Here is a 27812-nt window from a genome sequence, read left to right as displayed (position 1 = left end):
GGGCAAATGAGCTCTAGCTTCTGTTGTACTGTCGCATGATGATGCACTAGTGAAGTCGGATTGTGCACGTGTCTTGAGTACTCCCGTTCTTTCAAGGAAAGTGGGTTCGTCATATCATCTTATGTGCAAGTTTGAAGATGATTGTGTTTGTTCTGCAGTTTACCCCATTGCTGCCATTACTTATGAAAGTGTGATGATATTGAGATAAATAACGACAGCTGACGCCTGTGGGATTTCATATTATGATTACAGAATACATTTTCTGTCATCACTGCTAATGAATTATTCTTGGCTTTCCTGTTGGGCACAAGCTTGCCAAAATAAAGCTTTATTTTCATTTGTTGCTTTTTTTTCTGCCATCTGGAGCGCTCCAGCCAGTGCGTGACAGTACCTTAAAAAATTCCTTGCTACAAGGCATGCCTGAATATGGTCTCCTGCACGCTATTGACTTGTCTTGGTGTAAACAAATCAAAGTGCGAAAAATAGATAACTTGCATATGTCCTGCACTTATTTCATGTAGCTATCAAAAAACTAACTTGCTGGCCTCGCGCCCACTTGTCTAATCTGTGAGTGCTTGTAAGCTGTAAACATTAATGCAATCATATTAGCTGGACTGCATGTACACAGAACTAAGACATGCACATATGCCGATACTCACTTCCTTACAAATCTAAATAAAGAAAACTAACCCCACCTTAGATTTAGGTAAGACTATCCTACTGAATGTCTTACCTAAATGGTAATATTACTCCAGTTACAGTTTGCAGAAGGAACAATTGCCAGATCTAAGAACATTAATATTTTCACCTTTTAGCCATGTGTATTCATTGTCACCTTTTATTTTATGTTTTCAAGTAAATATATAAACAATAAAAGTAGTGAGGATCATAAGCGCAGACACTGTAACTTCAGCCAAGCGCATCAGTAACTCTAGATGAATCCACACTGACATGGAAAAAAATGCTCAGATTCTTGTTTAGAAAGGGCAACAGATCTTTGAGATAGTGATTGGTAAGTTTGGCAAAAATAGAAGTATGATGGATGGCGGCTTAGTTGGCTTACATATTTCATGTGAAATGTTTTGAGTATAATTCATGGTATGTTTACTAAGAGGTGGTTCATGATCATTAGTCTCATTTGCTTGTTCAAGCTGGAATGTGATGTCCATTGTCAGTACTCAGTTATAAGAACTTCACTAAATGATTAGAGCAAATGTTGTGTGTCAATATCGAAGGACGCAGATTGTTGTTAAAGAGAAACAAGAAAGAATAGTAGGCTGCCAATGAAAACAATTTAATCTTTAAATGTGTCAACAGCAGTTGCAAAACAACTTGGCACATTTGCGCTGCAAAAACGTAACAGACAGTACAACAAAGAACAAAAGGTGAAAAGTGAAGTCACAGAGGAGAGGCGGCAAAGAAAATAAAGAGCTGTACAATGCCAAAAAGATATGGTACAGAACGAAGATAGCATTTTGTTCAGCTCATCTTACGTCTCTTCCATGGTTACCTTTTTCATGCAGTGCACCGTCTACCTATATTATGCATTTCTGTTGCATCAAGGCATGTCTTGATGTTGCATCATGGCGTGTATTGGTGCTGGTCGCGTATCTAATCAACACAGGACTAACGCTACAAAAAAAATTAAAATGGCGTGCTTCATGATCAAATCATGGTTTTGGCATTTAAAACCCAGAATTAAATATTTAAAAAATTCACACTCTATTCACACTAGGTTGAGAACGACACAAACAGAGCTAGAAATGTTCCTGTGACCAAAGTAACAAAACTTACGAAGAGCGCCAGTGTAACACTGCCAATCACAATTTACTGAGGTGTGAGCAACCGAGGGCCACCATGCGGCATCAATGTTTGAAGCACAACTTATGCGCAAGGCTGGCAACTTGCAAGCTTTACAGATGCTATTCATACAATGCTTTGGGCTGTACCTTACTGCTACCAATCAAGAAGCCCTGCCTGATAAACAGAAGCTAGCCCTACAACTAACTATAACCACAGCACTGGTGGTTTTTACACACAAAATGAAGGAGTAGAGGACAGCTGAAGTGCAAGCAGGCTCGCCAATGCAGAGCACGAGACAGTGCTCGACCTGAACCAGTGCTCATCGCTACGGACCTTTCTGCATTCATGGCCCATGTTCAGTAAACATCTTTTTGATTGCAAACCTAGATATTGTAAGCACTATTAACATACTTCGTCGTTTTAATTTGTACATAGCCATCATCATCTTCCCTGTTCTACTTCTTCACGCATGAGCTGGGGCATTTCCTTTTTGGAATAAAAAGCGCTTGACAGCTTGGTTAGTCTCAGTCTTACAATATTAGTGCTAGATTTCAATACAAATAGCAATATCATCCTTGAAAAGTCGCTTGAAGCAATGGCACGATGAAGGCAACAGAACTAGAGGTGGACTCTTGGTAATGTGCGGATGCTGCATGAAGTATTTAAACCACCTCAAGAAGGGACAGACAATTGATATAGGGTTCAGGAGCAGCTGGCTATGCAATTTCATAAAAATAAACTGCAAAAGGAAAGGGGCACGTTAGCATTAGTAACCACTGCAATCAGACTTTGTGAGCTACAATTACTGCTTAAACATCATCCTAGTGCAGGCCGAAAATGGGCATTTTCGATGACAGATGATGTGTGTTCAACGTATTCACTGTCCTTAAGCATGCTGAGACATATTTAGTGGGTCAACTGTGAGGTCTCCATAAAGTTTGAGTTCCTAATGGCATTTGGCCCCAGGTACATCATCCCGCACACTTTGGCTGAGCACATGCCCACGTTTTGTTTTCCTTTTTCCAGCTGTTCTTGGTCGGCCGGCAGGAATGCGTCCCGAACCTCTCGGTAGGCCAGGTCGGCGCCTTGCCAAGCTTGTTGGTTGTACCTTAATTTTGTTACCGTGCCTGATAGCCCTTCCCATGGCCTTTTGCCTCAACATGTATGCAAACACAGCGCTGCTGGTGTTCAACTTTAACAGGTCTTCTGTTATGGACTTGATAACAGCAGCATACTGAGGAATGCATTCACCAAGTCCACGGGCGCGCTGGTATGCTTCATTGAATGCAGCACACTCTTTTTTGTGGTCCTGCAAAAAGTCACGTAAATGAACATGTTTAAATCTTGAAAGTCCTTTAAGCCAACAAATGTTTTTTGCTTTGAAGTGATGTTTGCTAAAGCCAACGCACTTACATATGTGTTAAAAGAAAAAGCCAAAGAAGAGAACAGGGACGCAGACGGATGAAGCCATCAAAAATACACTCCTTTGATAAGTTGTTCAAGTCATGTTCTAGTTTGTGGACATCTTAACAGAGTACATATTCTAGAAATCTACAAGCTATAGATAGAGATTGTATATTAGCCATTAAAAAAAAGGCTGTATTAAGCACCCAAAAAATGCACCTAAAGGTGTATTTTAGGTGCTGTAGAGGCCACAATATGCACAAGCTGTTTGCACACAGTAATTTTTTTTTGAATGTGCGAATAGTAGATTTTGAGCTAGCAAATATTGATTTTGGATGAACATTTTCTCAATCGAATATTGAATAGCTGTTGTGTAGAGAATTCACTGCAAACTTGAATGAATGAATTAGTGAACTTTTTTAATTTATCAGGGTGAAACAGGGGCTTATGGAATGTAACTACTGAATATTGTACTAATTGTTCTGTGGAAGAATGAGATCAAACTTTGGTACTGTAGGACTTGTTAAATAAATGTAAAAAACTATAAAGAGGTTAATTGATAGTAAAGCATGGTGCAACTGCCTTTGTGAATGCAGTAAGTTAATGAGAAGAAACAAAAGTAAAACAGTGCATGCATTAACAATTAGACTACAGCTATGACTAGAAGTATAAAGGGGATGGTGCCATAACAGTGCTTTCACCTTAATTAGACATCTCAATTACACTTAATAGACATCTTGGTGCTCATACTGACACTGTAGCCAGCGCCTGCATACACGTAAGCGAATGCATTCTAGGTTCTTTTACAGTGCCTCTTGCATTCCTGGTATGCTTCACTGCATGGTATATATGCTTCACTGCATGACACTAGTATTGCGACGAAGCGGAATCAAAAAGACCGATTATTACTATTACACTTTGAAAAACTATTTTTGTTGTGAATATATAATTGCACAATATTCAAAACTACTAGTAAAGTTATGTCTCATATCTACCTTAAAGTACAAAAGCCTTCACTTAGGGGAGGAACAGTATTGTGCAACCCTTCATAGTCTATACACTTGGTTGGATTTGTGACAGGCTATCACATGGACTAATAGAATGTTGCAGCAAACCTGTCATTTCATACAGTTCCTGATGCAATGAGCAGGTAATGGAGATATAAGGGCTACACTTCTTACAATGCATCAAGTGCCACTTGCTTGCACAGAAATTGAGATGCTAAAATTCCAATTGGCATCTATAGGCATGTAGATTAGAAAATTGATAACTCACAGGCACCATCAAATTTGTGCTAAATTTCTTCATAACCCATAAATTCTAATCTTCTGCCTTTGATTTGAAGAAATGGAGATATAAGTCAGTGTCTGCTCCTGAATGACAGCTTAGTGATATTCTTCAAAAGTTGTAGGTATTTTACTGCATGCCAAAATTATGGTAACGTTTTTTGTTAAAAAAGAAAGCCACATGAGCTTATCACTGTTCCCCCTCCTAATCATTTAAAGTGAATGCCTTCCTTTGGACGCGTTACCCATTATTGATGTTTGGGCACCAACTGGTAATGGAAGCCGAGTGGCACTGGCTAGGTTAAGTAAGCTAAAAGGTGGAAGAGTTGTATGTAGCCCTAATTGGATATCTTAAAAAGTTATTCACATTTCTAGATATACTTAGCACACTATAAGAGCTGTATAATGCTAGACCTAAGCATTTAGGCAGAAGCTTTTTGGTGGCAATGAAGTTTGAAAAGGAGATAAGGGTCATGCATTGGTTGACAAAAGGAACAACTGTAGTGTATAGGAAAAAAAATTTACTCATCCCACTGCTGTAGAAAGCAGAGAGAACAGCTAGTAAAATCAAAGTACCTAACTTTCAAATCAATACTAAGAAGAATTAGTGGATATAGACAAGTCGTGTAATGCATAATACTATAAATGCTGGTGTAATTGTGTGATGGACGCATCTTTTCTATGTTGATAGTGTTGAATCAAACCTGTTCAGAATTGAGCTCGTCACATTTTATAAAGGAAAATGCTATCAAAACCTCGTACCAGATGTATTCGGCCCAAGTCAGCCATCTCTCCTTGCACCTCTGGCGCTGTGGAAATTGTCTGCGTCTCCTGCCCTACGTCTTTGTGCGAAGTCGATGGTCCTGCTTCGCACACAGATGAGGGTGCCAAGGTGAGGGCATGTGCAGTCAAAGGCATGAAAAAGCCTGCTGCTGGACAACGCTTTCCGAGGGCAAGCTGGCCAAGCTCTGTGCGGTCTCCAACTGTCAGCTCCGGGCTGTTCGGGAAAGCACCACCAAAGGCTTGTTGCACAGCAGCCTGGTGCTTACAGAAAGCACCCTGGTTCCCTGCCCTGCAGCTGCATAGCCCAATGTCCGCCCATACCTCATATGTCCCAGTTCCAGAAGAATTCGGAACATGGTAGCAATTTTGTTCTACTTCTAGAATTGATTTTGGGGGGGATTCCGGCATTTTTTGCAGAAGGTGCTCATAGCCAATTCGGTGGGTAGGTTCCCGATTGTGTGCGTGGCGCAGCAGCCGTGTTTCGAAATATTTCTCCCAATTACTAATCACAAATTCAATTAAAGCTACTGCATTGTAGGCTTTTGTTTTGTTTAGGATGATGTCCTTTAGAATACGGACAGAAGCCTCCGAATAGTTGTGTTTTGGCCTCTTGTTAGCACACCAGTACGATACAAGAGCACCCACTCACATTGGCGCAAAAGAAACGTGTTCACTCTCTAAACATAGGGCATATGAGGCAAGGACTGAAGCTCTGCAATGGCTGTCTCCAGTTCGTGCTCCTCCTTTGCATAGAGAATCTGAAACACCAGTTCAAGCATGCATTTTTTTATTAGTATTTTGTTTTCAGCATATCTCGTTATCTGCTATTTCCATTTCTCTGTTAAAGCAGAGTTTTGCAGCCATTGAAAAGTATAACTTTTCCAGAAAAGATTTCCACATGGAAAGTGTACAGTATCATGATATATTCCTTTTTTTTTTTCATTTCATTGCACGTGTCAGTGATAGCAGTAACTTCGCTTTCCGTATGACTTCTCTTCAGCTACATATTTTTTTTTTACTTTACAATAACTTGTATGCTGTGTTCCTGTTCTTCTGTTACTGTTAAAAAAGATTGCCAAATTTCATGCTAATTCGACACTACATGCACAGGCCTTTGGGAAAAGGCAGTAGAAGGTGCTGTGTTTTATTGGTTATAACTTATCAAAAAATATATTTAAGTGGTGATAATGTCACTTGAAAAATAAATTATTACAAGATAGTGGAAATTCAATATCCAATTCTTAGTGTAGGTTCTGTGCCTATCAGCATGGGTCATGTGGGCTCACTGCTTAGTCCCTCCAAGCGTGCTCTTTTTCTGCCTTTTAATGGGAATCACATTTCTAATAAATAGTAGTTTTTCTAGTGATGTGTGTTTGTGAGTGCATGTGTGTGACATTCTTTTCTGTACTATGCGTTCTGGTTCATGCTAGCCAAAGAAAAGTCATGGCCAAAATTTCCTGGTTGCTCTTATTAATCTCAATTGAAAGCTGTTCAGTTGAAAGTGCTTAGAGATAGCACTGCATGTGCGGAAGCATGAAAATAATTTTTGCAACTTTTCTGCTCTAATTATGAATAAATTACTTGGTGTGGAGAGACAGGATTGCTGCATTGTTTTGGTATTTAATTTGTATAAAGTATGCAGCAAACAAGAAAAAATTCAAATATATAAAAGGGTATGAACACACTAATAAGGCTGTTGAGTTTAGAGTGACACAAGAGGCCTTCGCTGGAATTGGGATATTTGTTTTTGAAATAATTTACGTTCTTACCTCAGACAGAGCTCCCATGAATGAGGAAATTATGTGAATGTGAGAGACGTGACAGAGCTGTACAAGTATGACAAATTTGGATTAGCATGCTGGGTGGCACGAGGGTCCTCCCGTAGTCTGTTTTTGGTTGACTGTACATTATGGTGAAACAATGCCAACAGGACATGTCTTGTCCTGTCCCGTTTTTCACATGTCCCGTCATCTGCACTGGTTCGCCATAATGCTGTGCTGATTCTGTTTTGATATTATGCTATGGCTCTACATTGCAATTGGAGTGAGAGAGTGAACAAGGTAGTGCACATTGCCTCTGAGATGATGCACGCAATTAAGTCAGCTCACTTATTCCTGCAGTAAGAAAGGGATGTAACCTATTCTTCCTTTTTTTTTCACAGGCAAGTTGGATTGTGAGGTACATGAACGGCGTGTTACTTTTGACAAGTTTAGTTGCAAACAACTGCAATAAAGAAGCGCTAATAGATTGACCCCCAGCCACAAAATATTGCATGGCATGAAACCACATGGCAAAATAGGCTTCTGCACCTTATAGCGGTGCACACTTGTTATCGACACTAATATTTCTGCATGTGCATCCTTCCACAACTGCAAACGTGACTATTTGGTGCTTTTGCTATGTGTGCTCGCACTATGTCAGTTTGAGTGGGAGATGTCACTTATCTGTTTGTATTCTTGCAAGTTGGGTGGCTTAAGGAGTAAAACGAAGTTTTTGCTGTTCACGGGGTTTACACTCCATCACTAATGTGACAGCGCATATCATGTGTGTTCGGTAACAAGTGCGCAGCGGTTCTTCTTTCTTAATTTCACTTCTTTGTTGCCAAGCTCCACTTGTTCTTATTTTTGTCTGTGTATGTGTGTTTTCACATCTTTGAACATGCTAGAGGATTCGCAGTGGAAAAGAAAGACTTACCAAATCTTGTTGCAGTTTGCAAACACACTGTGCATACACATTGTTTAATACTACTGCCTAGTCGCGTGACCCATCATAAGACTTGGTGTTCCATTGGCCCATGGTGCATTTCTGTGCATCATTCGTTTGTCTAATGCTACACGGCATAGCACTTCACAATGTGCAAAGTACTACACACATTTCAAGGTGCATGTCACTTGAAGCAGGAATCCATGTTACATAGGCATCGTAGGGCAGCTGTTGGATAAAAGTTCTGTCCCCAAAATTTTGGTAATGTGAACAGTTCTCAGAAGTTCCGATAATTGTCTCATTGTTTGCTGTAGCTGCATAATGTTCAGTGTGCCATATTTAATAAACCATGTTCAATGAGCAAACTAAGGCCTCCTGACATCCAAGCATTCCGAGCCAATGTACACCTACCAGTCTAAGATAAAACTAGAGCACAAAAAATATTTAAGCTGACCAAAACAATTTGACTTCATAGATACATAACTTCAGTAGTTCATAGTTTCATGCCAGAGGTTTTGATGACACTGCATCAAGTCTTCTTAAATATCTTAAATTTCTTGCTACTGAAAGGGCCCCTGAAACAGTTTGGAGAAATATTGTAGACGCATAGGGTTCAGCTACAGTAGATTATTCACATCACAATTCGTAGGAAGCGCCGCATGTTAAGATAGCTAGGGACGAGTACAAGTTACCCTCCTCCATAGTGATGCATTTTCCCCTCATCTTGTTCACCGAGTGATCGGGGCTAAGCTCCGCCTTCACTGGCTCTGCGTCATGATGACAGGTCATGTCATCTACTTCCATTTGTCTAGGAGCGAGCGCTCAAAGCCTCTCCAACCTCTCCGCCAGCTGCTTGGCAGTCGATCCCACGGTGTGAGCGAGAGCTAGCGAAGCAGCGTGCGCTGCGAGCATTCTGTCGCAGCGCTGAACGTGTCTGGTATTTCGGTAACCGCAAGCGAGCTGAGCGTTTAAAAGGATGGGTGGAGGCATAAACTCAAGCTAATGAAAAAGCTTTGGCATAGATGTGAGTGGCCTGATTGGTCTGCATGGTCCAGCCACCTGGTGGTACAGAGCTTAACCACCCGAAGAGCTAATATTGCTCTAACCAAGTGTAAGACGTTTTAAAAATTTACAAAAACTATGTGTCCACGATTATGCTCCTGAGAAAAATTTACACCAGCATCAAAGTATAATAGACTTCGCTACAGCTACTGTCCTTGGTTGAGCTTTTGCAACCAGGTGGCTTCACCGTGCTGACTATTCACATTTGCACTTATGCTCATCCTGTAAAACGGCACAGTCAAATGGCCTGGTCTAGTCTGCTTGCGCTTGCATTTACCCAAATAATGGACATGCGAAACACTATTGTGGTAATAATTCTCAGGTGTAAAGTGACGGCCACAAACGCACAAAATGGCATCGATCAGATAGCAACAGTCTATGCGCTGTAGCCACTCCGCTTGTCTGCTTCCTTGCATAGGGACACAAGGTTGCAGTTAGACGTATTGCCAGTTGCTAGGTTTGCGGCCCACAACGTGACAAGGGTGAACCATGGTGCTTGTGAAAGTAAAGATCGAGATCAACACTGACTGTGGGGCTCTTGTTTACACGGAACACGTTGTAACAAAAGCAAACACTTGCTTTGTGCCTCAAGTGCTTAAGTGTAGTGAGAAATTGTCCTGGTGCATTCTCGTTGTGTTACTTTCTTTTTATAGAAAAAAATTAATAACATTCCAATTATTACGAACATTTGTTCACCATAAAGTTAGAAAAATTATAGATGATGCGCTCAAGGTAGCCTATGGGATAACTCACCATACTGCCATCATTAGGAAAACTTGCGTCAAATAGTCAGGGGTGGCTGAAACCGAGTGACATGGTGTGATTGGTAGCAATGTACGTTTTTAAAACCTTATAATAAAGTACAGGCTTTACGCGGAGCACTTAGATATGTCAATTAACGATCAGAAAGATCTACCCTAACAACTCAGTACGTTTGCACAAAATCGTCAAAATCATTTCAGGGTTTTTTACTAGTATCTAAGTATACGCAACAAAAGTATTAATTATCTCAAACATTGCTCTACCTTCTGGAAAGCTGCCATGAGCTGACGTCTTTCTGCTTTCCCTATGCTGTTCTGTGCTGATTTGAGCCAGATTCCGGCTCAGTTTTGCTAAACGGTGGTAAACATTTGTACCACACACCACTGCTACCCGCACGCTGGATGTGATAGCCATTTGCTATCGCCACCGCAGGAAAAAAGCTGGGCGCAACGCGATGAGCAGCTATCGTTTTGGAAAGATTAAGGTAGGCTCCCACCATATCTGCGCAGAAGCAGTTTAGTCTTTTAAAAAGCGCGGAACGCGAAAAATAAAACAATAAACGGCATTACAGGTGATTGGAGCGCGAGAACGTTACGGTTTCGGCGCAGAAAACGCCAAATGCCACTTGCCCTCTCCACGCTCATGTTGCCGTTACGACGTTCGGATGTTTAACATGATGTGGCCGCTACGTCAGTTACGTGAATGCCATAAGCAAGGCTTTTGCAGTAGCTTAGTACAGCACGAACATTTATAGATCTAATCTGAAATTGTTGGTAGAGCACACGGTTTACAAACTTTAATAGGGTTTTCACTTCCCGTTACTTTCGATTCCTGTCACCAGGGGCCTCTCTGTGAAGTGTTTCAAACATGGCGTCCCCCAGTAGCATCAGCACTCTGCGCGACTCGCATGACAATTCACCGTGGTTTTTGTTCCAGGAAAGGTAAATGAAGTTTTCTTGCGATGACTGCTTACATTGCAGTAGCATTTAGGAGTGCTGTGATGTTTCTGTTGGCGTGCATCATATTTGACTAAGCGTCTCTCGTACGAGCGCCCTTGTTTCAGAGTTGAATCATAGGCTAATGCTAGCAACTTACTTGATCGCTCTCATTTTCTTTTCTTGTTGTCAGTACGTAACATGGTGTTGTGAGCAATGTACCAAGAGGAACACGACGAAAAAGGTTACGTGTTATCCCCGAGGGCAGGGAAGAAAGAGTGTCTTTTCGCCTGCTGCGGCTCTTGATTTTGATGTAAGGCAAAATCGAGAAGAGAAGACAGACAAGGTGTAAGCATCAGTTAAAAAAAAAAAGAAGTAAATGAATTCCACTAGGAAGTGAGAAATAACGGCGTAGGCGTGTTCAGATGAGGACACACTTGGGGGAGTGCCGACTATTTCTCAGCGAAAATTTTTGTATGAGGTGGGCATGTGCTCTAGTCCCTCTATAGAAAAGAATCGATCAACCTTTGTGTTAAGAAACTCAGCGCGAATTTGGAGAAAGTCTAATCGTGGAGAAGAGCATTCTTGCGACTTTCAGATTTTGCAAACTTGAAGACCAATCACTTCAAAAATAAAACTTTGTACACTGCCAAACATATTTTTCGTAATATTAAACTATTGGAACTACTGGCCCAAAAAAACTTGAATTTCTGCCACCCACAATCTTTTTTTTTTCTTTAAGTTGCTGTACTTTTCTTGTTCAGCAAGCGCCTCTCATTGACCCTGAGATCAGCGGCCATGTGGGGCTATTTTAGACAGGGCAGCGAAGCAAAAAATTTCCAGACAAATCTTCGAAGAAGTTTTTTGCAAATTAACATAAAAAATTAGCAGCTACGCTGCGTATTTATTTTGTAAGAAAATGGTGAAGTCACCAAAATTTTACAGTACACCCTCACAGGAGTAATAAATCTAGTGCTGCAAGAACATTCAGCATTATTTTAGGCAGAAAGATTGGTCCTATTTTTTAGAGCCCTATGATGTGTGTAGTTGTAATAATAACATCAAAGTTACATTCACATTGCATTCCGAACTCGCTGTTTTTCTGTTACTAAAGAATAGTGACCCAGATTCTGCAGTTGCCTCTTCCGACTCACGAAATGACAGACTTGGGTTTTCAGGGCTCTGGTAACCAAATTTTACTTACGGTACGTTAAGGTAGCAAGCATGGGAGAGCGGGCACAGCGAGCTGTTTAATACCCCTGTGACATGGGCACCCACAAACTCCTTTTAACATTGCCGTCTTTATCTCGAGGGAGATGCACTTGGTGGCTCACAGTCCCCCTTCCGCTAAGGGAACTTAATGGAGCTTTTGGTCAAAGGAGATTGGCGACACCCTTCGACGGCTAAATGGAGCACTTTCGTGCCCATACTGGTTGTTGTAAAATTGAGATTGCATTAAACTTTATTGTTGTGTGTGTTTAGAACGTTTGTATTGAATTAAATAAAAGCTCAAGCACAGTTCAGCAGCAGTTGTACTTGCTGCTGCACAATACCCTTGACCTAGGCTGCTTGGCACAGTGTTTTTTTCGTCTTTCAGGGTGTTTACATGAACCCGACAGAATCAGGTTGAGCCGGCTTGTCCAGCTGGAATATACCGTATTTATTCGAATCTAGGCCGATAGTTTTTTTCAAATAATCATATTCCAAACCTAGGGTTGCTTAGATTTGAGGATTTTAAAAAAACGTGCCAGTTTTTCATTGAAACTGCTAAATATGGTGCATAGCTAGCACCATCTAGAAAAGTCAGTATCGCAGCCGCTACTAGCCATGCCAGTAGCCAACCGTACACAAGCGAGGTTGCCATTTTGACCTGTGTCGTGTCGGCCGTGGTGTTATCACGATGGCACCAAGCAGGAGATACCACTACAGTGCCGCTTTAAAGCGAAAAAGTTGTGATAGCCGCAGAGGCATCGTTGAACCTTAAAGCCGGGCAGCACTTTGGCGTCGACAAGAAAAACATCTGTCATTGAAAGGGACAACAGCAGCTTTTTGCGTGCGCCGCAACAAGGATGGTATTTAGCGGACCAAAGAAAGGCCGTCGCCACGAAGTGGAGACAGTTTTGGCCGACTTTGTTCGGACGCAGAGAGCAGCCGCCCTTCCAGTGACAACAGAAGTGCTCCAAACGAAAGCTAGGGAACTTTCAAGGGAGCGAGGCCTAAAGCGAAATGATTTCAAAGCCAGCCAGGGCTAGCTTCAGAAATTCATGAAGTGCTTCGGCTTCAGCCTCCGACATCGCACTTCAATCACCCAGAAGCTGCCAAGCGATTTCGAAGAAAAGCTGATAGCTTTTCAGCGCTACGTGCTGCGAAAGAGAGAAGCAGCACGTAGCGCTGAAACCAACCTTGGGCAAGTCGACAACGCCGACCAGACGGCTGTGTATTTTGATATGCCAGTGGCGTACACCGTGAATGAAAAGGGTGCCAAGGAGGTGAAGGTGCACTCTGCAGGCTACGGGAAGCAGCACGCAACTGTGATGCTGTGCTGCAGAGCTGATAGACATAAACTCCCTCCTTATATGATATTTAAAAGGAAGACACTGCCTGCTCGAGAAACTTTCCCAAGAAATGTCATGCTCGATGTCATACCGGGCGGCATGACGGGCCAGTTGCAGCCACTTGATGTCTGCATCAACAAACCTTTCAAGGATCGTCTGCGGAAATGTTACACGGACTGGTTGACTGATGAAGACCACATGCTAACGGCAACGGGCAGCATCAAACGTGCATCACAATCGCAGCTTGCGGGCTTGGTAGCTGCAGCATGGGACGACATCCCAGGTACTTTGATCGTGTGCTGCATTTTAGAAAGTGCAGCCTATCTAATGTGCTTGACGGTACCGAAGATAGTGCACTGTTTGAAGGTGACAGTGACAAGGAACATAGCGACGAGTCTAGCAGCGATAATGACGTTGAATGAGCTCTGCACGTTCAGATTCAATAAATGCTGTTTGCATTTTGTGAACGCTGTCCTCACTTTTCTTGTTCGGCCTACATTCGAGGTAATATATATATATTTTTTGTTGGCTTTGGACTTTAGGGACTGAGCCTAGATTTGAGTAAATACGGTACCTGTCAAGTTCATGTAAACATTAGCTGGTTGGACTGAACAAGCGTTGAGTTGGGCTGCCCAACTTGTTTGCAGCGTGTATGCACACGTTGAAGGGTCGGGCCCGCCAATGCCAAGACTTGTGCAGGAACACTGTGATGTCGCGATTTAGGTGCCAGCAGCAGGAATAGCATCAAGATGAGGCCAAAACAAGCACTGTGCAGCCCAACCTCATCGTAGCAATAAGACCCACGGAATAGAGCTGTTGCAGACAGAAACGAACCAGAAGCTCAGTTAGGACGCGTTGGTGTCTCAGCTCGACACTGTGTGCCATCGTTGTCTGGACTTGTCAGAAGCGAGTTCGTGTAAGCGCGGTCACGTGGGGCTCAGTCAGCCCAATTTTTTACTGCCCACTTGCGTTGGGTAAATGTAAGTGCAGCCTTTGTCGTGCTAGTCATGCAGGGGTAGACAAAATAAGAAAGCTCACAAGGTGACCATTGCATGAAATGTTGCGTTTTAGTATAGTTTGCAGCAGTTTAGGTTGCAGAATGCAGAGCCTACTCACTAGACCGCAAAGGAAAATGTCGATAAGCACAGGGTGGCTAGTGTGGCTGTCAGCACTGCTGTTTAGTGAGCGCATTTTGTTTTTTAACGAGGTGTATCTTTCATGCATCAAATATATTGAATATTTTTGTGGAAGGAGCGTTCATTGTAATAGCTACAAGCATAATTAGCAGTAAGTTATTCTTGTACTGAATGCACCTCTTGCGGTTTCTTTTATAGGCCGTGACACAATCACGACTTCCTTGAGGTCGAACTCTCTTATCGTAAAGAAGTTTGTGGGTGCCTGTATGACACAAGCATAAGGCTAGTCTGGGTAAAGTACTACTGCCACTGCTCTCTAATTAAGCTTGATATCTGAAATTCATCCCATTTACATGACCAGTGTATATGCCTAGTGGGAAGTGACGCAACTGCAGTGGAGGAGTCAGCTGGGTGTGTTTAGGTAAGGACAGATTGTAGAAGCAGTTCCAAATATTTATTTTAGGCACGAAAACCATCCCACAGAATAGGACAGAGACTACTTTGTCACAGAAGAAATCTCAACTGTAAAAAAGTGCTAAAATCGCATTATCAGGCCGCAAAATTTTGCAGCTGGAAGAGCGCATGGTATAGAGAGTAGTTTTCTACACATTAAACATTTCACTATAGATCTATTGAACTAAGGTGAATTCAGTATGTGAAAGAACATTACGTTGTGCGACCTGACCAAGGAAATTCCTTATATGTTGTGCAGTGTGCATTCACAGATTGAAAAAAGAATGTTCGGTTTGCATTAGTACTTACTTCTCTGAATGGTTACTTACTGGGCACAAATAACGCAAATAATTACATTCCGAAGTCGTAAACCTAAAGCTACGGTTCTTCCACTTTCGTATAACTTCATCAGACACAGACCTCTCAACCCAAGCTTTGAATGATAAGCCTGCCGTGGTTGCTCAGTGGCTATGGTGTTGGGCTGCTGAGCATGAGGTCGCAGGATCTAATCCTGGCCACGGTGGCCGCATTACGATGGGGGCGAAATGCGAAAACGGCCATTTAGGTGCACGTTAAAGAACCCCAGGTGGTCAAAATTTCTGGAGTCCTCCACTACGGCGTGCCTCATAAGCAGAAAGTGGTTTTGGCACGTAAAAACCCATAATTTATTTTCTGAATGATAAATTAGTCGATCTGTATAGCCTCGTCATAGCTTCGAAACGGCCCTTTATCACAATAATGATTCTGGCTGCCTGTGCATGATTGCCACCAACTCCAGCCACTGTGAAATTTGTTTTCTTGGAAACAAAATTGGAATAAGTATGCTGTTGACCTTGATAACTACCCCCATCGTTGAACAGTGAAGTGAGTACCTTAGTATATATGTTGCATATTTTTATCAATAACAAAACATAGCAACATAATTTTGCAGGAAACTGATCACAAGAGATGAACCTCAAGTAATTTTACAGAAATCGGAAATTATTTTTATTTTTTGAAGACAAAAATAGTTGATATTCTGACTTATGATTTTTTTTTTTTACACTTACCATCCAGTTCCTAGCAATAAAGAAAATGGTAAATACACTCTTTTGTAAGTTATGTAGCACATTATGAATAGAGCAAAAGATTTTCCATACGTAAGCAGTTCTAGGCATACCCAACCAGGAAACCCATCCATCCGTCATGTAAGATGAATCGCTATAAAGAAATTAATGTGTAAAACAAAATAAATTCGAAAAGAAAAACGTTGGCAATATTGAATTTTGAACCTAACACCCCACACTCCAATACTGAGTTTCTTATGCACTGGGCTAAATACCCACGCTTGCTGAATATAGCTGAACCATATGAATGTTGTACCGGCAGTACAAAACAAATGTCAAGAACAGTTTCTGTGAAGGCTTTGTTGAAAGATTTGATGATGGTGGAATAAAAGCCATCTATAGAACCACACGTGAAGCCATCTTGGAGCGTTGTGCATATCATGAAAACCCAGACTTTGGGAAAATGTAATGCCAAACACGCCACATCCACAATGCATTTCAGTGGTCACGTGATGCGCCTTGCATTGAGGGTTCCTTCACCGACCGAAATGCCACTGATCTCCAAGGGTTCGTGTGCTTCGCATCTAGCAGCACAGATACACAAGGAGTCAATGAATTGATATAAGGAGTGATGAGGGGTAGTATTGGTCTTGTCACGGTTGCTACTGGTTCAATGTGGGTGGATGAAGTGCTAAAAAGGGCTTATAATGATCAGAGCAATACTAGTAAGGTTGATAGTAGTTGATAGCAGTTGGATTGTGTCCCATAAGGACAGATAAATGTTAATAAGGACCCAATCAATTGCGATAAGATTTATAATGACTTATAAGGATTGATAAGCATTTATACTGACTGGCCGGATCAAGTTTGATAAGATTGATAGTGGTACTGGGTTGCATGGAGATGAGCAAGTGGCACAATGATTATGCATACTTGGACAACACCTGTGGAGTTCCTGCATGAATTCTTTGAAGTTTAAGCCATCATTTCAAAATGCCAAATAAGCCACCAATTTTTTCTTGTATGTGAAAGTGGAAAGTTAGCATTTTTGTTCATGCCGTGCTATGATTAAACTCAACTTACCTTAATTCTGTGGGAGAGGTTTTATAGATGACTTTTCAATGTGTACAAAACTGTATTCTCTATACCACTCGCTTTTTAAGTTAGAACATTCTGAAACATGGATGTGACATTTTTGCACTTCATCTTATTCAAGATTTTTTCTGTGTGAAACAGACGTATGTAGGGAAAGTAGTCTCGGTTACAATGTGTGGATAGGTTTTTCTGTCTAATACAAACATGTTAACAAAAAAATATTCTGGACCTCTTTTGTAACTGTCATTAACTGATCACACACACATGACTCCTCTACAACAGCGGTGTCGTTGCGATTTCCCACTGGCTGGTGCACCGGCCATATAAACGAAGCATTTTAGAGAGTAGTGCCCGTAGTAGTTTCCCAGACCAGCCTTCACCAGCTTGCTTTGCACTCTCTTGTGTGCTTGCTACCTTAACATATGGTAGGTGAAATATTGATACAGGAGCCCTGAAAACTAGGGGTGTGCGAATATTCAAAAATATTGAATATTTTTAATCATACTCAACTCGACAATAGGTACTCGATAATTTTTGAATATTCTATTGGATAGGAATATTTGAAATAAATTGAATATATTTCTTTCGGTGCAGGAGTAAACACGCTTCATAACGTTTGGTTTTAACCAATGTAAGCAAGTGCGTGATTTTGTGCTGAATTTCGCGATTTTGTGCAGCTGGCAAAATTTCATTTGTAAAACATGCTTAGCTGCTGGACTTCTAAGCTGTGGAGCGAAGCTAACCTCTCTCCGGCAAAGGACACGGATTTGTAAACAGCGAGGGTGCACTCTTTTGCAGGTTGCAATCCTGAGCTTATTGCTTGTCAGCAAATTCGATGAGTTTCGGCAGGTACAGGGTCAAATGCCCCTGAGTTTCCAGGACATTCATGCAGTATAACAGGGCACAGGTTGGCGAGAACAGACAACCAGCGGAAATTATTCAATTTTCAAGAGATAACAATCTTGTAGTATACCTTACTAGTTTATTTTTGTACCAATGACAATGAAATTGCAGTGTTCCAACATGTTAAACCAACTTGCTAATGAATGCATGTGCATATCATTTGATATTCGATTGTGATTAATCATATTCAAACATTTTTATATTTGCACACCCCCTACTGAAAACCCAAGCTCATGTCATTTCGTGGCTTAAAAGAGGCAAAAAAGGTGTGATATTAGTCGCTTTTCCTTACTAACAGAAAAACAGCGAGCTTGGAATACAATATGAATGTAATTTTGATTTTGTTATTCTACATACGAGGAAAATTCCAAATGAAAGTTCTCCTATTTTTGGGGGACATAGAGAAACTGTTAATACGGTGTTCACCACACTGTTTTGAGTGGCGCTTCCTCCACTCTTCAAATAAGCACGTGTGCGCTTTGCTCGGATGCTCAGTCTTGGTTTGGCAGCCATTGAAAATGAAGCTCTCGTTGAACGCTACTGCCAAGTGTGAAGTTCGCGCAGTTATTAAATTTTTTAATGCAAAAGGTGTTAAGCAGGTTGAAATTCATAGGTAATTGATGGAAGTGTATGACCACTTGTGCATGGATGTCAAGAACGTTTGCAAGTGGTGTAGAGAGTTTACAGCCGGCTGTACTGAAATTCACGACAAAGAAAGGAGCGGTAGGGCGTCAGTTTCCGAAGAGACAGTTGCGAAGATTGAGGTCATGCATGAAGATCGGAGGGTCACTCTAGGTACTCTCTGCATTTTGGTTCCCGAGGCTTCTTGAAGCACCATCCACAGGATTTTAATGGAAACGTTGCAATATCGGAAGGTGTGTCGAAGATGGGTACCATGGCATTCCACTTTACACCTGAGACAAAACAGTTCCACAAGTTGCGGCATCCCTCTTTGCCCCAGCCACAAAAATTCTAACACAGTCTGCTGATAAAGTCGTGGCAACTGTGTTTTGGGACTGGAAAAGGGTACTGTTGGTCAACTTTCTGCCTGCTGAGACAGCAATAAACACTGACAGATATTGTGAAACACCAAAAAAACTCTCAAGGGCAATTCAGAACCGGAGAAGAGACATAAGGACCTCCCAAAGTCGGTCCTTATCTGAACACACCCTATATGTAAAGATGTCTTGAACAAGTACAAGTGTTTTTAACTATCTCTTGTTAAATTAGTGCTTATGTAGCCAATTTGGGAGCGAAGAAGATTCCAGGATCTTCTTTGTTTTCTATATTTTGAACTTCACAGAGTCAATATGCTTCAGTTCTTCCAGCCTGAAGAGCTCCGAAGAGCAATGTTTCGCTGTTCAACATTGCTTTTCTCATTGGCGCTGCAAGGCATGGTTGTTCGACACTATCATGTCCGTAACTTGATGACATCATGGGTGCAAAATGAACAAGTAAGGTGGCAGCCTGTGCTTTGGTACAATCGCAGTAGGTTTTGTGATGGTGAAAGCTTATATTTCTATTCTTCTGATTCAGAAGAATAATCATTTCCGATACACTACTGTATGCGGCCTCTGTGAAGCTTTGTAGAAAGGATGGCCACATTGACAGTGAGCATGTATCAGGGGTGTATTCTGTATGGCTCGGTTGAATATTGTCACTGTTAACCAAAGAGGTGCTAAGAATCACTGGCTCCAGACAGGCCGCCATTGGAATATGAACCTGGCAACATTTAACGCTAGAACGTTATCTAGTGAGGCGAGTCTAGCAGTGCTATTGGAGGAATTAGAGGGCAGTAAATGGGATATAATAGGGCTCAGTGAAGTTAGGAGGCCAAAAGAAGCATATGATATGCAGTACTAAAAAGCGGGCACGTCCTGTGCTACCGGGGCTTAGCGGAGAGAAGAGAACTAGGCGTCGGATTCCTGATTAATAAGAATATAGCTGGTAACATACAGGAATTCTATAACATTAACGAGACGGTGGCAGGTCTTGTGAAACTTAATAAGAGGTACAAAATGAAGATTGTACAGGTCTATGCCCCTACATCCAGTCATGATGACCAGGAAGTCGAAAGCTTCTATGAAGACGTGGAATCGGCGATGGGTAGAGTGAAAACTAAATACACTATACTAATGGGCGACTTTAATGCCAAGGTAGGCAAGAAGCAGGCTGGAGACAAGGCAGTAGGGGAATATGGCATAGGCACTAGGAATATCAGGGGAGAGTTATTAGTAGAGTTTGCGAAACAGAATAATACGAGCACAATGAATACCTTCTTTCGCAAGAGGGATAGCCGAAAGTGGACGTGGAGGAGACCGAACGGCGAGACTAGAAATGAAATAGACTTCATACTCTGCGCTAACCCTGGCATCATACAAGATGTGGACGTGCTCGGCAAGGTGCGCTGCAGTGACCACAGGATGGTAAAAACTCGAATTAGCCTAGACCTAAGAAGAGAACGGAAGAAACTGGTACATAAGAAGCCGATCAATGAGTTAGCGGTAAGAGGGAAAATAGAGGAATTCTAGAACAAGCTACAGAACAGGTATTCGGCTTTAACTCACGAAGAGGACCTTAGTGTTGAAGCAATGAACGACAATCTTGTGGGCATCATTAAGGAGTGTGCAATGGAAGTTGGTGGTAACTCCGTTAGGCAGGATACCAGTAAACTATAGCAGGAGACGAAAGATCTGATCAAGAAACGCCAGTGTATGAAAGCATCTAACCCTACAGCTAGAATAGAACTGGCAGAACTTTCGAAGTTAATCAACAAGTGTAAGACAGCTGACATAAGGAAGTATACTATGGATAGAATTGAACATGCTCTCAGAAACGGAGGAAGCCTAAAAACATTGAAGAAGAAACTAGGAATTCGCAAGAATCAGACGTATGCGTTCAGAGACAAAGCCGGCAATATCATTACTAACATGGATGAGATAGTTCAAGTGGCTGAGGAGTTCTATAGAGATTTATACAGTACCAGTGGCACCCACGACGATAATGGAAGACAAATAGTCTAGAGGAATCTAGAGGAACGCCGGAAGAAGTAAAGAAAGCCTTGGGAGATATGCAAAGGGGGAAGGCAGCTGGGGAGGATCAGGTAACAACAGATTTGTTGAAGGATGGTGGGCAGATTGTTCTGGAGAAACTGGCCACCCTGTATACGAAATGCCTCATGACGTCGAGCGTACCGGAATCTTGGAAAAACGCTAACATAATCCTAATCCATAAGAAAGGGGACGCCAAAGACTTGAAAAATTATAGACCGATCAGCTTACTGTCCGTTGCCTATAAACTATTTACTAAGGTAATCGCAAGTAGAATCAGGAACACCTTAGACTTCTGTCAAGCAAAGGACCAGGCAGGATTCCGTAAAGGCTACTCAACAATAGATCATATTCACACTATCAATCAGATGATAGAGAAATGTGCGGAATATAACCAACCCTTATATTATAGCTTTCATTGATTACGAGGAAGCGTTTGATTCTGTCGAAACCTCAGCAGTCATGGAGGCATTATGGAACCAGGGTGTAGATGAGCCGTATGTAAAAATACTGGAAGATATCTATAGCGGCTCCACAGCCACCGTAGTCCTCCACAAAGAAAGCAACAAAATCCCAATAAAGAAAGGCGTCAGACAGGGAGATACGATCTCTCCAATGCTATTCACATCATGTTTACAGGAGGTATTCAGAGACCTGGATTGGGAAGAATTGGGGATAAAAGTTAATGGAGAATACCTTAGTAACTTGCAATTCGCTGATGATATTGCCTTGCTTAGTAACTCAGGGGACCAATTGCAATGCATGCTCAATGACCTGGAGAGGCAAAGCAGAAGAATGGGTCTAAAAATTAATCTGCAGAAAACTAAAGTAATGTTTAACAGTCTCGGAAGAGAACAGCAATTTACAATAGGCAGCGAGGCACTGGAAGTGGTAAGGAAATACATCTACTTAGGGCAGGTAGTGACGGCAGATCCGGATCATGAGACGGAAATAATCAGAAGAATAAGAAAGGGCTGGTGTGCGTTTGGCAGGCATTCTCAGATCATGAACAGCAGGTTGCCATTATCCCTCAAGAGAAAAGTATATAATAGCTGTGTCTTACCAGTACTCACCTACGGGGCAGAAACCTGGAGGCTTACGAAAAGGGTTCTACTCAAATTGAGGACGACGCAACGAGCTATGGAAAGAAGAATGATAGGCGTAACGTTAAGGGTTAACAAAAGAGCAGATTGGGTGAGGGAACAAACGCGAGTTAATGACATCCTAGTTGAAATCAAGAAAAAGAAATGGGCATGGGCAGGACGTGTAATGAGGAGGGAAGATAACCGATGGTCATTAAGGGTTACGGACTGGATTCCAAGGGAAGGGAAGTGTAGCAGGGGGCGGCAGAAAGTTAGGTGGGCGGATGAGATTAAGAAGTTTGCAGGGACGGCATGGCCACGATTAGTACATGACCGGGGTTGTTGGAGAAATATGGGAGATGCCTTTGCCCTGCAGTGGGCGTAACCAGGCTGATGATGATGATGATAATAACCAAAGAGGTGACAACTATGCAGAATCCTTTTCGTATCTCTGAAAATATTCGGCCAATCTGAAAAATTATTTCTGGCAAGCCTTTGGGAAGGGCAATACGCTCGCTGCAATGCATATTTCAGTTTTCATAGAAAGTGTTTCCGGGCCCCTCAAGCTTTTTGTGGATACTCATGTACCATAAAACTAGTAATTACGAGGGCCACTTTTCTCGGAGTGTATCACTTAGCAAGGGGAGGTTGCGAGCAGTGACAAATGTCAAGACAATGAAAGCCGTTCTAATGACCGTGACAAGGACAAAAGTACCCTTAGACTGTGTAGATAATTCTTCGAGGGGAAAAATGGGAAAATGAAGCCATTTCGTTTCAGTGCCTAAGCAAAGCAATTTTCAGGTGCAAGGTGGGCTAGTTGGTTTCTTGGCTGACCTGTGAAACGTGTCACATTTTTATCTTGCAGGCTAGACCACCTGTCCAATCAGCTTGTTCGGCGAGTGGCTGGGTACGTAGCTGGCTGAAAATGCTGCCTGTGCACATAGTTGAGAGCACAAGCAAGGCAGCAGTACATGCATTATAAATTGTTAAGATATAAGGTTACAGACTTGCAAATCACTGATCACCTTGGTTCAATTAGTAATTACATTTGGTACTAGTGAACCTGAACGAATTTTGCAGCCAAGTCTGACAAATTAAAAAAATTTTAAAGGTGAAATCTTCAACATGCACTTACATTAGTCTATTTTTTCTCCTCTCTGAGCAACATGCTAGTGTGAGCCTTTCAACTATAATACTATTAGTGGTTGCTTCTCACTAGTGTTGAGCAATTTTGTTTTTGGTGTGGAAGACTAAGCCTTTTTCTTTTGGTTGCATTGTGTATTGCAGTTTTTACCAAGTCACCCAAGAAGTAGAGTAATTACTGTTTAAGAATAGACATACTGAGATGCATATATACATCGTTGAATGTAATTTCTGGTTGTGCAATAAAAATGCATCTTTTTCATAAAAGAATGGCTGTCCTCATTACTGTTTGATACAAGTGCTGGGTGGGGTGTTTCAGAGATCAAGTATCATTTACAGCAAGCACATATTTAACAACTGCACTGTAAAATGTAGCTCGTACTGGACCTACTGTATACACATATACAACACATTGACATTTTTTATTTAATAATTTAAAAATTTCTTCATCATAGAAATTGCAGTTTCGGTGCCTTAACTTTCTTTGCACTATGTGTTGCACTTGATTAACTTGAAATGATCGGAACTGCTCACTTTTTAATTATTAGCATGAGATTGCTTCAAGACTTTTATTTCCGAGAATGATTATGTATTTATTTAAAATACCTTACAGGCCCAAAGGGCATTGAGTAAGGGGGGTTTAGTTATTACAATGAAAGTACAAGCAAACTAGTAACATCGAAATGTAATGCAACAAAGCAAATTGCAAAATACAAAACAATGTTCCAATGCAAGTGAACAAAAATATGCAACACAACAAAATATTTATTTATTTATTTTATTTATTTACAATACTGCCAGTCTCTACTGAGACCATAGCAGGTTTGCGAAAAAAAGCACTAAAAGAGCATTTGACTGCAAGTGATGAAGAAAGTGCAACACATCACAAAATGAACAAATTATGGACTAATCGGACTAATCCATAATACAGCACTACTGCAAAAAATTCACCTCAAGCTTGTGACGGAAGTTATGTAGTATTATGTGTTATTGATCATGTAACCCCCTCTTACACAATGCTTCCTTGAAGAGTCTAAGGTACATTAAATAAATTACTTAACAAGAAAACATGCACTTTTTGTGACTGCAAGGGATTTATATATTTCAATCCACAGGCTTCTTTTACTAGTCGGCACTTAAGCTGTTTGGCATTATGGAGGCACCTAGGTCTTATTTCACTTGTCACCAAGCCAGAAACCTCTTACTCTTAGCGGTTTTCTATCCGGTGGAAACAAAAGCTTCTCAAGGAGTCCAAACTGCACTGGAGTGCACAGATATGTTTGTGTCGTAACTTGGAAATGGATGCCAGACCATCTGGCTCCCTCAGGACATCAGGTAGTGTACATATACTGCAACACTGCAGTAACATTTACACATACCATGTGTTTCAGTCAAGTAAATGTAAAAAAAAGAGTTGTATATATTTGTGCATTTCTTCCAGTAATCCATCATTTGCTGTGGTGGACATCAGGTGCATATATTGAAATTGCTTATGAACATGCAAACAGCTTGCTCATTAGATTTTTACCTATTACTTTTAGAGGCCATGTAGTAATGAAAGTCAAAGCTAGCCAGTCGGGAAAGTATTTGTTAGTAGGTAGGTCAATTGGCAGCAGCTTCAAGAAATGTGCACTAGAATTAAACGTTGCACGCGAAGTTTTCACACACTGACCAAACATAGTTAGGTGCGTAGAATATAGAGCAGGATGTCGCTGCATCTGGAATATCTTTAAACTGGTGCCGCTTGTGAAGCTTCTGTCAAATATTCTTCCTGCACGAGCTAGGTGCAGTTTGGCAATCACATGATTCCAAAGTAAAGACAAATTTGCATTAAATTTTGTTGACATGTTCATTTAGAATTTGAAGATGTACACCTGTAATTTACTGAGACTAATATTACTTGAATCCCCTTATCTGAGAAAATATGCATTTATTATCCACATAAAATTGTTTTAACATGTAGTATTTGTTCCTGACAGTACATTTAGTACTATGCACCTTTCGTTATACTAATTTGGATGGATATCGCAGGAGTTTTGTTGAGTGCGATTCTAAAACTACCAGAAAGGTGCACATAGCAAGCACCCAGATGTTACTAAATATTCTCTTCAAAGAAGAAAATATATTGGGTGCCTGACAAAACAGTGCCCAATACACACTTGAGAATGCAGTTAATCGAAATGTTCTGTGTAATGTATGGTGCACAAACACATTGTGCAGGTGGTGCTTGTGGCTGCGAAGCCTGTGTGTTGAATGATGTGTGAATATCTTTACTGTTATTTGCCTTCTTCTTTACCACTGTATGAAGAAGATGTAAAAAATAGACAGCGAGAAGAGTGCATGTACATGCGTGCCTAACCGTACACAAAATAAAGTTTATCCAAACAAAGTTCCACTACCAACTGAATTTTTTTTCACAGTACAGGTTTTTATTTTTTTTATAACACCCATCATGTGTGGCTAAGGCAGAACTGTTGCTAAGCATGAGACAGCGGGATTAAATTGCAGCCACAGTGGCTGCATTTTGATGGAGTCAAAATGCAAAAACATCCATCTGCTGCCTGCATTGTAATGAATGTTAAAAAAGAACTAAATTGTCAAAAGTAATTGGAAGCCATCCACTATGGCATGCCTCTTAATCATACGGTGGTTTTGCTTTAAACATCAGAATATTTTTTATATATATATAAAACTGGAGGTGCACATGGCTATTAATACGTTCCTTATACTACAGCAGGCTGGAGAGCAATTCCCGTGTTGTACAATGACAGTGATGTGTTGCTGACATACATTTCCCAATTTCTTGATATAAAATGCTATGAGGGCCTCTCCTGCCACTGACTCTCCGACCCTTCTCATCGTCTTCAATATGAACTCTCCCAGTAGCTATAACAACTAAAGCAATGAGTTGCACTTTGCCAATAAGTAAAAGGAATGGGTGGAGCAGCAGGCCAGAGCCACACTATTGCAGGCACCTTTTTGTACAAAAGATAGCGTGTCTTTCTCTGTGTGCTACAAGTAAATTATCGGCAGGGGAGAAACTCAAAACAGTGGGTCACTTCACTTGATCCCCCATATGGCACCCGTACAGCACTTTGAGTGGGAAATATGCACTTCACCACATGATAAGCAATGGAAGTTGGCTGCCAATAATAAAATCGCCTTCAGAACAACTCTGTGCTTGGTCACATCAACGCTCTGTATCCTGTTCTTTGAATGCATTTTCATGACAGTGTTTTCACGACCTGCAAAAAAAGAAAGCCTTGAAGTGGGACAACTTTGCAGTAGACAATAGCAAAGTCCAGTGGAGCTGCTACAATGATTAACACAACAAACTTTTTTTTCTACAAATTGTCAGTGTACACTGTAGGATCGGAGCTTCAGGCTCGAGGCCCATGAGGACTTATAAAAAAAATTCATTCAAGCAAGCAACACCTTGAAACTCCGCTCAGGTACTGCACCCTTTCCCATCTATGTGGCTGGAAATGCCACCGAGCACATCAGTGTGGGTAAGAGGCCTATGAGGCCATTCAGTTGAAAATTTGGGCCTTTGCAATGTTGTGTGCTTTTTGAAAGGTTCAGCGTTTTGTTCTTTTTTTTTGTAATTTGCACTACCAGAAATGTAGCTATACGGCCTCCATTAAAACGTCAAATAAAAGTAATGGTACGGCCTCATCATACAAATGCGGTTCACTGTTTAATTGGCAGTGGAAAACGAGTACAATGTTTTTGTTCAACTGCAGCACTGCCCCTCATACATTGAGCATACTTATAACTTAATTTTTGGCTGCTGCTTGAGCATTTTCAATTATCACAAATGCGGATTCGTACCGAGTTTCGGAAAATTGCGCGGCTCACATGGTTTCTCGCGTATATGATTCTGCACACGCGAATTCACCATGTGAAACGGGAATACAGGAGGGGTGACAAAAATGAATGACGAATAATGCAAAATACATTGTCGCGTTTTAAATCGCAGAAAAGTATAGTCGCTAAAAGTTCATCGGGGATAGCTTCCATTGGTATGAAGCCACGTTTGATACTGTTCCAAAAAAAGAATATCATTTATGTTGGAACCTTGAAAAGGGGCGGCACGAGTGTCTACCAGTTTATTACGAAACAATACGTTCTACATGTGGAGCACTTGTACTTGATACAAGTGATCGCGTCGCTAAAGGCGTATGGGTTTTTCAATACACGCCGCCTAGGCTACTCCGAAATAAAAGTTGCGTGCGTGCGCTAGGAGTAACACACGACGAAATTTTTCAGTATGGATAAGGGGATAAAGGGACGTGATAACAAGGTGTATATGGTGCGCGAGGCACTTCGATCTACAAAAGCTGGGATAATCGTGTGGTATATGGAGCGCTTCTCGCACCAGCCATATCATCGCAGCAATGAAGCGTCCTTCTTCACATCACTGCCTCTCTACCAGGCGAAACAGTAGCAAGGCACAGGCGCCACACATTACGCATATTAAACAAACTATCGCGTGACATGCAGAGAAAAAACAACAAAAAGCTTACCTACACGCGCCCAAACTTTGCGAATGCAGGCAAAGCGGGCTTGGGCTGAGCAGACTGCTGGGCGTGCGCGCCTCAGGCGTACCGC

The 27812-nt window shown here is 41.5% G+C and overlaps 1 protein-coding gene and 1 long non-coding RNA gene across 13 annotated transcripts in view; one reads left to right on the top strand and one right to left on the bottom strand.

Moving 5' to 3' along the window:
- The window catches only part of LOC135921799 (uncharacterized), a 24721-nt gene extending 1252 nt beyond the window's left edge, over positions 1-23469 (top strand). The window contains exons 2-5 of one of the 12 annotated variants that reach the window (XR_011515006.1): positions 2830-2871; positions 7438-7454; positions 10645-10744; positions 19230-23462. Coding sequence is in view for 5 of the 12 variants with exons in the window: in XM_070539814.1 (XP_070395915.1) it covers positions 2830-2880; positions 10645-10744; positions 19230-19354 (276 nt within the window). In the remaining 7 variants the exon portion in view is untranslated. The other 11 variants (XR_011515005.1, XR_011515004.1, XR_011515008.1 and 8 more) reach the window with 11 other exon arrangements.
- LOC135921801 (uncharacterized) lies at positions 1274-27812 on the bottom strand. The gene is made up of 2 exons (XR_011515011.1): positions 27728-27812; positions 1274-6034 (listed from the first exon to the last, which is right to left on the bottom strand). It is a non-coding gene; the product is annotated as an uncharacterized lncRNA (long non-coding RNA).

This window comes from Dermacentor albipictus, chromosome 6 (assembly GCF_038994185.2).
Source record: "Dermacentor albipictus isolate Rhodes 1998 colony chromosome 6, USDA_Dalb.pri_finalv2, whole genome shotgun sequence".
Classification (NCBI taxonomy): Eukaryota; Metazoa; Arthropoda; class Arachnida; order Ixodida; family Ixodidae; genus Dermacentor; species Dermacentor albipictus.
The sequence above is the reverse complement of the archived record's forward strand: the minus strand, read 5'-3'. Positions and strand labels throughout refer to the sequence as shown.